General features: G+C 43.6%; 2 protein-coding genes across 3 annotated transcripts in view; one reads left to right on the forward strand and one right to left on the reverse strand.

Annotated features, from left to right (window-relative positions):
- Nucleotides 1-71: 71 nt before the first annotated feature.
- Tex38 (testis expressed 38) lies at nt 72-5,047 on the forward strand. The gene is made up of 3 exons (XM_021659433.2): nt 72-1,776; nt 2,333-3,771; nt 4,161-5,047. The coding sequence occupies exons 2-3, from the start codon at nt 3,735-3,737 to the stop codon at nt 4,763-4,765; spliced, it is 642 nt and encodes a 213-aa protein (XP_021515108.1). The 5' UTR covers nt 72-1,776; nt 2,333-3,734; the 3' UTR covers nt 4,766-5,047.
- Nucleotides 5,048-7,624: 2,577 nt separating this feature from the next.
- Nucleotides 7,625-12,876, reverse strand: part of Efcab14 (EF-hand calcium binding domain 14) — a 39,021-nt gene continuing 33,769 nt past the window's right edge. For both annotated transcript variants that reach the window (XM_021659434.2, XM_021659435.2), the window contains one exon: nt 7,625-11,056. In XM_021659434.2, the coding sequence (XP_021515109.1) occupies nt 10,881-11,056 (176 nt within the window). In that variant the 3' untranslated portion in view covers nt 7,625-10,880. The remainder of the gene's footprint in view (nt 11,057-12,876) is intronic.

Here is a 12,876-nt window from a genome sequence, read left to right on the forward strand (position 1 = left end):
CCCTCTCGGACCAGCAGCCTCTGCGCGTCAAGCAGAAGAATTTGGAGAGCTAGCTGCCTTGGATCTTCGGGTTCTCACTGGGCTTGCCCCTCTTCTAAATTTACTTGGCACTAGCTGTAACAGTTCCTATAGCAGTAAAAAGATGTTTGAACATCACAGCTGAAGCTTCTTTTTATCGGTTTCTATTTGCAGAAGGTTCCATGTCCTCATACCCTATGAAGGAGATATTACCTTCATTTTACAGATGGGGAAGCTAAACTAGCTGGGAGCCACTAAGGTACCAAGTTCCATCTAATTGCTGAGCTTTTTAAAAACGCAGTGTCTCTGAAGTCTGGGTTCCTTCCTGGCATTTAACTGAACCACTCTCCTCAGAGACACAAGGACAGTGACATCATTTCTGTCTCACCTGCTGCAGCATGAGTGGACCCTATGTGAAGGCAGTCGCACTGGAGGCCTTATCTGGTCCTTAGATAGGAGCCCCTCCTGAGGAAGGAACAGAGACTTCAAACTCTTCAACACAGCCTGCGCTCGGACACCAGGCTACGGATGCTGCGGACAATGCAGTGGGAGATTATGGAAGTCTGTCTCTGCTGGCCTGTATATGGCTCAGGATTCCTGGCACCGAATTCTTCCATGTGCTGTTTCCTCTGCTCAAACAGGCATGCACTGCCTCCTCCTCGTTTAGACCTCAGTTCACCTCTCAGCACCTCAAAGAGACCTCTCTTGATGATCCCCATCATGAAAAAAACAAAACAAAACAAAAAACAACAACAAAAAACATTATTATGTGTGGAAGTCAGAAGACAATTTTGTGAAGTAGGTTTTCTCCTTCCTTTGCAGGTTCGAGCCATCTAACTCAGGTCACCAGGCTCACATGGCAAATACTTTGAGCCTGCTGAGCCATCTCACCCCCACTTCTCTGCATAGTGTATTTTTACTCTACCTCACCCTGTTATCTCACTCTGCTTTTCGCAGAAGTTATCACTATCTAAAATTTTAGAACTGTGGTGGTTTGAGGGAGAAATAGACGCAGGTATTTGAACCCTTTTTCCCTGTTAGGGGAGGCTGTGAACCTTTAGGGGATGGAGCCTCACTGGAGGAAGTGTATCACAGGGGGTAGGCTTTGGGAGTTTGTAGGCTTGCCCTACTTCCATTTACTGCTTTCTACTTCCTGCATATGGATAAGAATGTGTTCTGCCAGCTTCTTGGCCCAGTCACCTGCTGCCATGGCTGGCGTGAACCTCCCCTTCTGGAACCATAAGCAAGGGAAAAAAAATTCTCATTCTATACTTTGCCTCAGTTATACTATTTTTATCACAGCAACAGAAAAGTATCCAATGCAAACACCATGTTTACATCAACACATGGAGTTTATATCTTAGTGGGACCAGATAAATGACAATGATTGTATGTGGAAAAACAAGATAGAGACACACAAATAGGGGGGTTGCCCAAGCAGAGATTTGAATGAAATGAGGGAATAATTTGTATGGATACTTGCAGGGACGGACTAGCTAAGGGGAACAGCAAAGGCAAAACGATGGTACTGTTGCGAAATAGCAAGGTTATCTCGTGGGGGAGGAGAGAGAGGTAGAGATGGCACAGAGTTGGGTGGTTAAAATGCCCGGGCTTTGGAGGCTGTGGTTAAGAACTGGCTTTTGATCTGAGTGAGATGGGAAGTTGCCATAGGTTTTGAGCAGAGGCATAACATGGCCTGCTCTTCAAAGAATCATTCTGACTTTGGAGTATGTGGAGCAAATATGGAAACTTCCAAGGGTGAGTAACTTGTCCTACTTTTATTTATTTATTTATTTATCTATCTATTTATTTATTTATTTATTTTTGAGACAAAGTTTCTCTGTATAACCTTGGCTGTCATGGACTCAATCTGCAGACCAAACTCATAGAGATCCACCTGCTTCTGCCTCCCTGGCACTTTGTCCTACTTTAAATCCCAAGATTAAGTATCATTTAATAGACAGGCAAGGAGGCATGTCAACCAGACTGTTGGGTATATAACTCTAAAGTTCTGAGGTATGTTCCAGGCTGGAGGTATAAAGTTGTGAATTATCAGTGTATCTGTGTTCTTTACTGTTAAAAATGTGGATGAGTTCACTGGGAAGGGAATGTAGATAGACTGAGCCCTGGAGCATGTCAAGACTTTGAGGCCAGGAGAAAGAGGGACTAACCAGCAGAGGAGGAGGAAAAGCATTGGGCAAGTAAGGCAGAGCCAAGGGGGAAAGGCATTCTGGGAAGAACTCTGTAAATAGTACTCTCATTTCTATCTGAAATGTCCTCAATTAATCTGGTGTTTTGAACACTTGATCCCCAGCTGGTGACACTACTTTGGGAGGCTGTGGAAACGGTGAAAAGGTTGGGCAGAAGGTCACACGGAGTAGAACTCGGAGAATTGTAGCCCAGACCTTTGCTCTGGCCCGATCTCTGCCTCCTGTTTGCTGTGATGTGAACGGCTGTCTTCTACCATTTGTTCCTTAGCAGCCATGATGTTCTGCCCACCCACCTGGAACCAAGCAACTACAGATTTGAACCAAGAGCTAAATTAAACCTTTCCTCTTTACATTGCTTCTGTCAGATATTTGGGTCATAGAAATGCAAAGGTAACCAAGAGTGTCTTAGGTCGTAATGGGGGACTATAAAAGGGAGAAAAAAAAAATGGTAAGATTTCAAGTCAGGACTAGTTGGTATATACCCCGGGGAACTGGCTTAAGCTTAGCATGGAATGAGTTTTCTGAGCTACCCATAAATGGATCAAGCTTCCTTAAGAATAAGCAAGGCCCTGGCTGCAGTAAATGCTGGGGGGGGGGGGGGGTTGGTTGCCAGTGATACCTCCCCCCTATAGGGCTCAGACTAGACAACTCTTAAGTCTCTTCTGGGAAGTGAACTGAAAGGACTGTTTGTTCCACAGCAGGTCTGAGCTCTGTGTATATTGGTAAGGGGAGGGGGGGGTTGTAGATAAGCAGTACCCAGTGGTAAAATGAGAGAAGCACTCCCAAGGGAGAAGGCCTCAAGAGCAAAATTCCCATGGTGATTGGTATGTGTGTATGTGTATGTAGGGGAATGTCTGTTTTCCTGGCCAGAAAGGAATGGAGTGTGCAGAATAAAGAGAGAGGTTAGGCCAGAAAGGGATGCAGAACCAGATAGAGAAGAACTCCCACAGGGCCCAAGAACACTTGCCAGCACTTGTTGAAGGTAAGAAAAGAAACAGAAATAAAAGAGATTGTAGGAGCCAGAGGCGGCAATGACTACTTGGTTCCCTTGAGCTGGTTTTCTTCTGACACCTTGGTTCAAGATTTGTTTGAGGCAGGCATGCCCAATGCTCTGTGTGCTCTCTGTCACTGTCGACACAAGGCAAAGTGCCCAGTGGTGTTTCCTTAACCACCAACCACATGATCGTCCTCTTGAGGATGCCAGAGCCCTTTCCTGGGGCTTCTTTGAGGTTCACCGTGAGGAGAAGGGCGGACAACTTTCCTGGTGGCTCAGTCTTTGGTAGAGCAGAAGGGAATCATTGTTTATGAGATGCCACAGGATGGGTTCCTCTCTTCCACTAACAGGGCTACACCACCAACACTGCCCCTGGAATGCCCGGTGGACAGAACCTAGTGACCTTTCCTTTAGAGAACAATGAGGCCTGAGCCTTCTGAGGACTCTTATTGGTGGAGAGATGAGAAGCTCCTCTCCCCAGAGCGATAGGCTGGGTGCCACGGCTGACTTTTATGGAGTCCCAAAAGGAGGACCTGAGCCTCTCTGGCAGTAAGTGTATCGCCTCTAGCCCCTGCCTCCCACTTTGTGCCCTTGGACATGGGGACAAATGGTTAGGGGAACTCTTTTGAATGGATGGAGGAGTGGTGGTTGCTTGGAGTGTTAAGGAATTAGGTGACAATCTTTTTTAGAAACGTAAGGAGCTCTGGAAGGCTGACTTGAGTTCTCACCACTTGCAGACTTAATGTTTCTTTTCTATAAACAGCTGAGATGATCCTTAAGCAATCTGAAAGTTGTATTGAGCAAGAAAATGAGGAGGGAGGGGAGAAACTGAGAGACTAGGCAGAGTGACTGGTGATGAGGTCAAGGAGGGGAGTGAGAAACAGCTCAGGTCTTCAGGAGCAACAGCCAGCTAGCCTCTTCCTTTCTCACTGCCTTAGTGTGGATCTCCTTGTGCGTTGGATTCCTGGGGCTGTGTTCCACGCTCATAGGCAGCTGCATCCTCTTTCTGCACTGGAAGAAGAACTTGCAGAGAGAAGAACGTGCCCAGCAGTGGGTGGAGGTGATGAGAGCCGCCTTGTTCACCTACAGTCCCCTGTTGTACTGGATAAACAAGCAGCGGCAGCACGGCATGAATACAGCCATTAACACAGGCCCTCCCCCTGCTGTCACCAAGACAGAGATGGAAGTTCAGAATCCAGATACCCTGTGGGAGTTGGATATCTCTGAAGGCAGGAACTATGCTGTACAAGACGGCAGCCCCGAGGGTGAAACCTCTGGTCCTTTGCAGCATGTTCTGGCGGTCCCCAAACAGCCCCTCTCTTCAACAGTGCCACAGCCTCAGACAGACTCCCCACTCCCACTTCCCATCTTCCAGGAGGTGCCCTTTGCCCTGTCCCTCTGCCACCTTCCTCCCATGCTGAACCACTCTGTCTCCTACCCATTGGCCAACTGCCCTGAAAGGAATGTTCATTTCTATTCCCTCCCAACACTGGCCCATGGAACAAACTGCTTCAATGCCAAGCCTTTTGCTTTAGAACTGTAGTTTCTAAAGCACCACTCATTGAGGGTGGGAGCTGCAGGTGCCAAAGGCTCCCTGTGGTAGAAAACGAGAGATACTCTCAAGGAGTTGGTATTGACAAGGAGGTCAGAGCCATCTGGACACTGCATCACGAAAGATTAAAAAAAAAAAAAGTTCAAGTTTCCCCTCCTCATTTGCTCCTAGGAAGGCAATGTCTTTTGCATTTGACTGTGCCGCTTTGTAAGTCAAGCTAGTCCTGAGTTTCACCACTGCCTAGGGGAACTGGAGGTTAGCATTTGGGAGACACTGAACGGATACTTGTGGCTGGACTTACTATCCCTCCATGAAGTATTTAAGCCTGAATGAGTGCCAGGCTCCGACCTACGTCTCCAGGCACTGTTGTTCAGAAGGATGGGAAGGACAGCTGCCACAAGAGGATAGCTGTTGAGGGCTACGGTGGCCCACACTGGCTATGTCATTGGCCTAACATGCCACTACAGTGGACTGGACTGTTATTTGCCATGTATTGATGCTTAGCTGGCTCTCTCTGTCCTTTATTCTTAATATTCCCAAGAACAATGGCAAATGGCAGTTGTGATCCTCCTGTTAAGATGCAGACTTGGGTTTTCAGGGCATATGCCTTCATACAGCTGGCTCTCTAGTTCACATTTTCCTGGCATCTAACTTGTAGTATTTCTATCATACTCCATAGTGTCTTTATTTAACATTGTCTTGCTAGACAATGGCCACAAGCACTGGTGTGTGAGGGTCGTCATTAACTTGACTGGCAGACTGGCGAGAGCATCTTCTAGAATTACACTAGATAGTAATTTACTTCTAGATAGTCTGTATCTTGTCCTTTCCTTCCTGCTTTTCTCCCATCTTCGAGGCTGGTATTCCAGGCTGGCTTAGAACTTGTGTATGTCAGGCTGCCCTTAAATTCCTGATCCTCCTGTCTTAGTCTTCTGAGTACTGGGATTACAGGTTTGTGTCCCTATACTTGGCTTTATTGCTTATATCTCTCTTTTTTTTTTTAATTTTATGTATATGGATGTTTTGGCTTCATATACATCTGTGCTTGTGGAAGCCAGAAGAGAGCATTAGATCTCCTGGAACTGGAGTTATAGACAATTTTGAGCCTTTATGTTGTTGCTGGGAGCTGAGTCTGGGTCCTCTGGAAAAGTAATAGTGCTCTTAACCATTGAGCCATTTCTCCAGCACTGTTTATATTTTGCCTAAAGATATACATGGCTCCTCAAAGATTAAGATCCATTACTTGGGAAGGTTAATATCTCCTGAAAAGTGGTCATTAAAGTACTCACAAAGACCAACACTACCTATTTGGCCCCAGTTTTAAAAGGACTGGCTCAGACACAAAACAGAAATTTCTCTTTTTCACACCCCTTCTTCCCCCAGTGCTGGGACTGAACACAGTGTTTTGCACATGCGTGACAAGTACCCTGCTGGACCTCCTTTCACTGGGGAAGTGAGTCAAACTCATGTTTGTAAGTGGTGTAAGTTTTATGTATAAACTCCCTGAGGGGAAGGGCGCTCAGACTTTATATACTGTGTATACTGTGTATACTTTGTATATATGGGAAAGGAAAGCAAAGGGGTTCCCAGAACTTGGTGAATACAGTTAATTTTTCTGTGTATGGAAATGCCCCAGTTCTGTCTATACATACTCTCTAGCAATGGATTTTAAGCCCTTCACCTCCCCCCAAGTCAATGGAACATTTTTTTTTTTTTAAATCATGCTCTTTAAATAGAATTTGAAAACATAAAACAGACCCAGATGGAACTTCTGATGGACACCAGGGCAGCCTCAGGAGCTTCACCTTGTTCCCTCTCATCTCGAATATGCCTGGATTCTGAGTCCTGCAGCCTTTGCTTCAGGTCAAACATTGAAAGTCTTTCATGCTTTTATGAAAACAAACAAACAAAAAACCCCAAAAACCCAAACAATGAATTTTTTAGAGTTGCTTGCCAGTGGCTACACTGTTGAATATAACTTTCCCTCCCACAACAACCAATAGCTTCATTTAAGTCCTCAGGGAGGGGTAGGGCCCCATGACCTCCTTCCTGACCAAAGACAGGATGTTGGCAGGCCCAGTCCTGTGCATAGTGACAGCTAACAGTGGGTTTGAGAATGCAAGAATCAAGCCTTAAGTCAGTATTCTATACCACTCGCTACTTCCTCCAGATCGTCTGTCTACCCTTTCTTCTATGGTGTTCCCTGAACCTGGAGGGGATGTATAAATGACTCACTTATAGATGGACATTCAATCCTCACTTTGACCGGTTACGGGTCTCTGTAGTGTGGCCTATGACCTTCCTAGCCACAGGCTTTCGATTGGGACTCTGATACTAGTCATGAATTCCCTGTTGTGGAGTGGGCCTCACTACAGAGAAACTGGTTGGTTATTCCTGGAAGAATTGCTGCTACTGAATGGGCACATCTTGCCTGGCTGCTCAGTAGTTCTGTACACAGGTCCATAGCCGACTGCTGATGACTTTTCTCCCCCAACGCAGCCTGCAGAGCACCTTCATGAATTATGAGGGCTATCTACCAGGAAGGAAACTTCCTGCCCAGTTCCAGCCTGATTTCTGACCTGTAAACACAGTATGTGGTATTTTCAGAAAAGGTCTTACAAAGGGGTCTGGCGGGCAACCAACAGCAGAGACAATTCTTGCTTTTTTATTGTTAGCCTCAGAAGCCTCCTTGACAAACACTGTAATTCCTAAGCCAGATTCTTGATACTGTTTTGTGCCATCAACTTGATTTCAAGAGGAGGTAGCAATCAGTCCACAAAAAATAAGGATTAAAACAGGTTTTTTTCCCTTTAATTACAATGGGAACTGGCAAGACTTTAGTCAGAGACAGTGAGAGAAAGGAAATGTTTTATTTAGATAAATTAAAATGGCCATATTGATAAGAAATAAGGAAGGCTCAAATGAAATCATGGAAATCTTGAATCCACTCCATAAACAAAACCAAAATTGCGTATCTATTACCAAAATAGCTCCATTAATATAAAGTAGATTTACAATTTCTTAATGTGAGAAAACAAGGCAGGTTAGAGTTATATAACAAATAATACACACTCTCTAAAGTTTCAGGAACACCAAATGTACTCTGGCTTGAATATGAGAGAAGGGACCACATCTAGATGGCTGGTAAGCAAGCCAATGAGGTGTATAGCAAACAAAAGCTGTCACTAAAAACAACTCAATAGGCCATTATGAGTGTGAGCCCATCACAGTGGAAATCTTCAACTGTGACACTGGGGCCAGAGAGGAGGGGCTGATGGGGCTGTGTCCAGCAACAACAGAGAGGAAACTGCAATGGAAGGGAAAAGAGCTGGCAGTGAAATAAGACTGTCCACTCCTCAGCTCTTTTGCATTAGACCCATTCTTAAGCACCAAGCATCCACTGCTCTCCTCTTCCTTAAATGTCTCTGCAGTCACATTTAAGCCAGGTACATTTTAAAGATGAACTCTCACTATGTAGCCCAGAACTCATTATTTTCCTGCCTCAGCCTCCCAAGGGCTGAGATTGCTGGCATGTACTACCATGACCAGCTTGTGGAAGGTCTTTCAGTAAATATTATGCTAGATGGTACACAGCAATAAAGCAAAGGCCCATGGAGCACTGCTTTAAGAAACTAAGGTGGGAAGCACTCAGAGCTGCTGACTGACTTATAAGGCCAAAGGATTTAAACCCAAAGCCAAACTCACCACCACCACCCAGTTCTTCTCTTAGTGGCGATCTGTGGCTGGTGACGCTTGACTAACACAAGGCACTGGACGCACAAGGGAAGACAATATACAAATGAAACCCCAGTCTGCACTGACTGACGGGCTTTGGAGGCTCTTAAGCCAGTGAGTCTGTCCAATTTTTAGCAAAGGAGGATAAGATCGTCCTCTGCCCAGGAGATCTGGTAGTGCCTCAGGTCGGATGAGAAGGGTATCACAGACCTACCTCTGGTCAACACGGTAGGGAATAACACATGGCTCAGGGGTGCTGCTGGCAGATAAGCTTGAAGTGGAAAACCCAGGAGAAAGACAAAGAAACAAACCCTGCTTCTCCACTGAAAAGCATATACCACAAAGAGTTAAGTTGTCTTGCAAGTATCTGCCTACAAATAAGAACTTGAAACTAAAAAGGACAAGCTACATTACCCTCAGCATATTTCCTATAAATCAGTTCTCAAAAAAAAAATACCTTCCAGGTACAGACATACTATTTATGGTACAATATGTACAAATATAGCAGAATAATTCAATTTATTGCTAGAATTTTATTTGGTTGTTACAAAATCTGTAAGGGTATATATATTAAAAAAGGGGGGAGTCCGGAAGGAGCCAGAAGAACAAGAGTTACCTTCAAGTTACCTAAAGTGCCAGGGTAATGCTGAACTGTATTTTTAACCTTTCCAAGAAGGTGACAGCATAGATGAGCAAGGCAAACGTTAAGGCAAAAAATTTAAAGAGAGAGAAACATGAGATAAGAAGACATGTGCACAGGAAAACTTTACTTGCCTTCACTGAGTTTTAATATGTCCAGAAAAAATAAAGCCAACACTAAGCTGACTGTCATATAAAGGAAACAAAACACAAAACCAAAACAAACCAAAAAACCCAAACGTCTTTAAAGGTTTAAGGATCCTAGACTGCGTCTATAGCTTGGATAGAATTAAGCAGAAAGCTCTGTACTAAGAAGCCGCCAGCATAACAGCTTCCCCAGGTTTCCCTGACTGGCCACAGCAGACGGTTCTGTAAGGTCTGCTGCTTGTGCTGCCCAGAGACTCCTAAGAACAACACGGAAAGTGCTCTCAGCATGTTGGTGACGTGCTGATTCCCTTCTAGGCAGACCTTTCATGACTTGCTCACAGGGTCTGTAAAGGGGAAAGCACTGCACTTGCCTTTTAGATCTGGGAAAACTGCCGCCATCACCAGAAGGCTCCTGCTCCAAGCCTGCCTGCTCACTGTGGCATCCTCTGGACAGAAAACCTATAGCTACATCTCTGAGTGGACAACTGTGAGAAAAGAATATGATTTCGTGTTTCATTTGAACATATTTTGGTTTTAGGTGTCTGCCAAGAAACAGACCAAGTTCTTAGAGATCCCAGTGGTAAAATCTCAAGGTGTTTTCTGAGTCAAAACTCAAAGAGTTTTCTCTAATGCTCTGGGCAGTTTGACATAATGACGAAGGCCATGAGCCTTCCCATTCCAGACTAGAGTTGGTGCTGAAGGCAAGCAGTCACAACATTAAGGGAGTCTGAAGTGGATGGGTAGAGAAAACAATCTAATTTGCTTGAGAGGAAAACATAAGTCCCCACTGAATAACTTTTATACTCACAAACCTTGAAAGATAATTAAAAATAAGGACTTCTCTGGTTCTTAGGTTAGGAATAGGAGCAATGACCCAGAATATGACTTTCCTGAGCTTGGAACCGGCACCCTCTGTACAGCATTCATACCTGAACTGATGCCCCAGCTTCCAGACCAAACAAACCCTATGGTGGCACAAAGTCTTTGAGGGTTGCCTTAAGGAGATGTGAAAAGTTTCAGCCACCAGCCAGAACAAACTGTCAGTTACTCTTAACAAGTCATTTGTTCATCCTATTCAAAGCCATTCATCTGTCTTTCTACACAATATACACAATCTTTCATTTTATATATTTACAAACAGAAAAGACTCATCTTTCAAAGAAAAGACATTCTGAAGCTCTATAAAGTGCAGCTAATTTAAGGCAAATTCATATGAAATATAAACAGTGACTTCTTTATCTCTATATACACACTTTCTAGCTTTAAAAGGTAAATTCTCCCCCCTTTAAAAACAGGAAAGAGAAAAGAGGGCTTTATTATTTTTCTCCTGGCAACTTTAAGTTACAAGATCTCACTGGCTTCAGGAAATCATAAATTTCCAAACATCATATAAGTAATTTTTTAAAAAAATAATTTTTTACATAGCATTTTCAAACAAGTTAAAAGGTGGCAATGTGTTTGCTACAGTATTATGAAGGGCTGGAGGGCTGATGGGTTAGTCAAGAGGTTTGTTTTGTTTTGTTTTGTTTTTTAAGGTAAATATTAATTCAGGGTACACATCCACTTCAAAGTATGCCTGATGAGACTAGATACCTAAAGCTACTTTTAGCTCTAGGAAGGAGTATCTTCCATCTCCATTGGAATCAAATGCTCTCAAGCTCTCTGGTCTCGGCACGGCAGTACCTAGGGAATTCCAGACCTCCTGGTAGGTCAGTGTTCCATCCACATCTTGACCAGTCTTGCGGAATAAATCCTGAAGATCTGTTAAACATGAATTACAAAACAGTCATGTAAGTATGTTTATGCATAATGTTAAAGTAGCTTCAACTGACTTCAAAGCATTAAAAAAAAAGGGGCTATATTGCCAAGTGTGGTGTTGAAGGCCTTTAATCTCAGCATTTGGGAGTGGGTGGGTAGAGGCAGGCAGATCTCTGTAGATTTGCGGATAGCCTCATCTACACAGGTAAGTTTCAGACTAGCCAGGCTACCTGGTGAGGTTTTACCTCAAACCCTTCCCTTACAAAACAAAACAATTCTCCCAACTTTGCTTCTTGGGGGCTAAAGAGACAGTTTGGTGGTTAGAGTGCTTGCTGCTCTTCCAGAGAATGTAGGTTTGGTTTCCAGCCACGTGTACTTCAGGTCCAGGAGATCAGATGTCCTCTTTCAGCCTCTAAGGGCACCCCTCCCACAACACACACCACACAGTCAGTCTCCTTCCTCTTCATATGGCTCAGTGGTTAAAGTGCTTGCCATCATGCAAGAGCGAGGACCAGACTTCAGTCCCCAGAATACATGCAAATGCCAGGTTGTAATTCCAGCCTCAGAGAGCGGTGTGTGGCTTGCTCCCCACAGCAAGCCAGCTATTGAGACTAACCCTAGCAGTGAGCTCTGGGTTTGAGCAAAAGACTGCCTCAATGAGGTAGGACTAGCAATGGGCATGATTCTTAACATCAATGTGGGACCTCCAAATATATGTCCACACATACACATGTGTACAAGTACACACGTGTAAACATGCATATGCACAAATACCCACACCCACACATGCAAAATGTACATAGACACATATACCACACCTACACGAACATGAAAAAAAGGGAAAAAAATCAGAAAAACGAATTTTGATCCTTTCAGAAGGAGAGGAATACTATTCTGCATGGCTTCTTAAATTGTGAGATGCAAATCCATATGGGAGTTGTGTACCTGAATATGGGGGTCATGAAAAGTTTGGCAATAGTAAAACATTTCTTAACATTTAGTGAACAAAAGTTAGATAAGAATTATATGCTTAACAAGTCTGAGGTGCTTCTGGGAGTTTCAGCCTGTGTTGTAGCTCAGAACTGTCTGATACACAAATGTGCATATGCCCTCATGCCACATGCTACTAAATTTTGCTGCCTGAAGCACTTTGCTCTGGATTCAAGACTACTGTATGCTGTGAAGTGCAGTGTTTTTTCTTTTTATTGTATATACCAAGTTTTCTCTTCTTACAGAAACATAATGGTTTGTAGAAAACAAAGATGTTTAATATTGTCATTGTTCTTTAGCATATATCAAATCAGTGCATCTTTTGATTGTACTGTGTTAGAATGTTTGATTTTTAAAATTGCTATTTGAGTTGCTGACTTTAGTTTCCAATTTCTAAAATGGTCCTAAAGATACTTTTGTTATTTTGTACTACTTATTTATGTGAGGTGTCCTTCTTGGTCCTGACAATTATAAAATACAATGATCAACCAACTTTGAAAACCGCTGAAGTGAATCAAATATGGTTGGCTACAAATTTTCATAGTACCTAGTATGGTGCTCTTTCTACTATGTAACATTGTCTTTCTAGATCTAGATAGAAATTAAGTAGCTCAAGAATCAGGGACTTGGGAGGGAGAAAAACACAGAAGGAGGGAGGAGGGTAAAAATAAGTAAGGATGTCTGAAAAAGTCATAGGAATCATATTTGACTATTTACCTAAAAAAATCCCCACCTATAATATACGTAAGTTTATGTGTAATTATACATCTACAGTTTACATGAAATTTCCTCAACTGGCCTGACAATGCTACCTCCAAGAGCCAAAGATCACT

The sequence above is a fragment of the Meriones unguiculatus genome, chromosome 3 (assembly GCF_030254825.1).
Source record: "Meriones unguiculatus strain TT.TT164.6M chromosome 3, Bangor_MerUng_6.1, whole genome shotgun sequence".
Lineage (NCBI taxonomy): Eukaryota > Metazoa > Chordata > Mammalia > Rodentia > Muridae > Meriones > Meriones unguiculatus.

Bases quoted from the DNA above. Each gene is read 5' to 3' on its own strand.
- Tex38 (XM_021659433.2), top strand. From the start codon at position 3,735: ATGGAGTCCCAAAAGGAGGACCTGAGCCTCTCTGGCA. The intron at 3,772-4,160 runs GTAAGTGTATCG...TCACTGCCTTAG, and splicing joins GGACCTGAGCCTCTCTGGCA to TGTGGATCTCCTTGTGCGTT.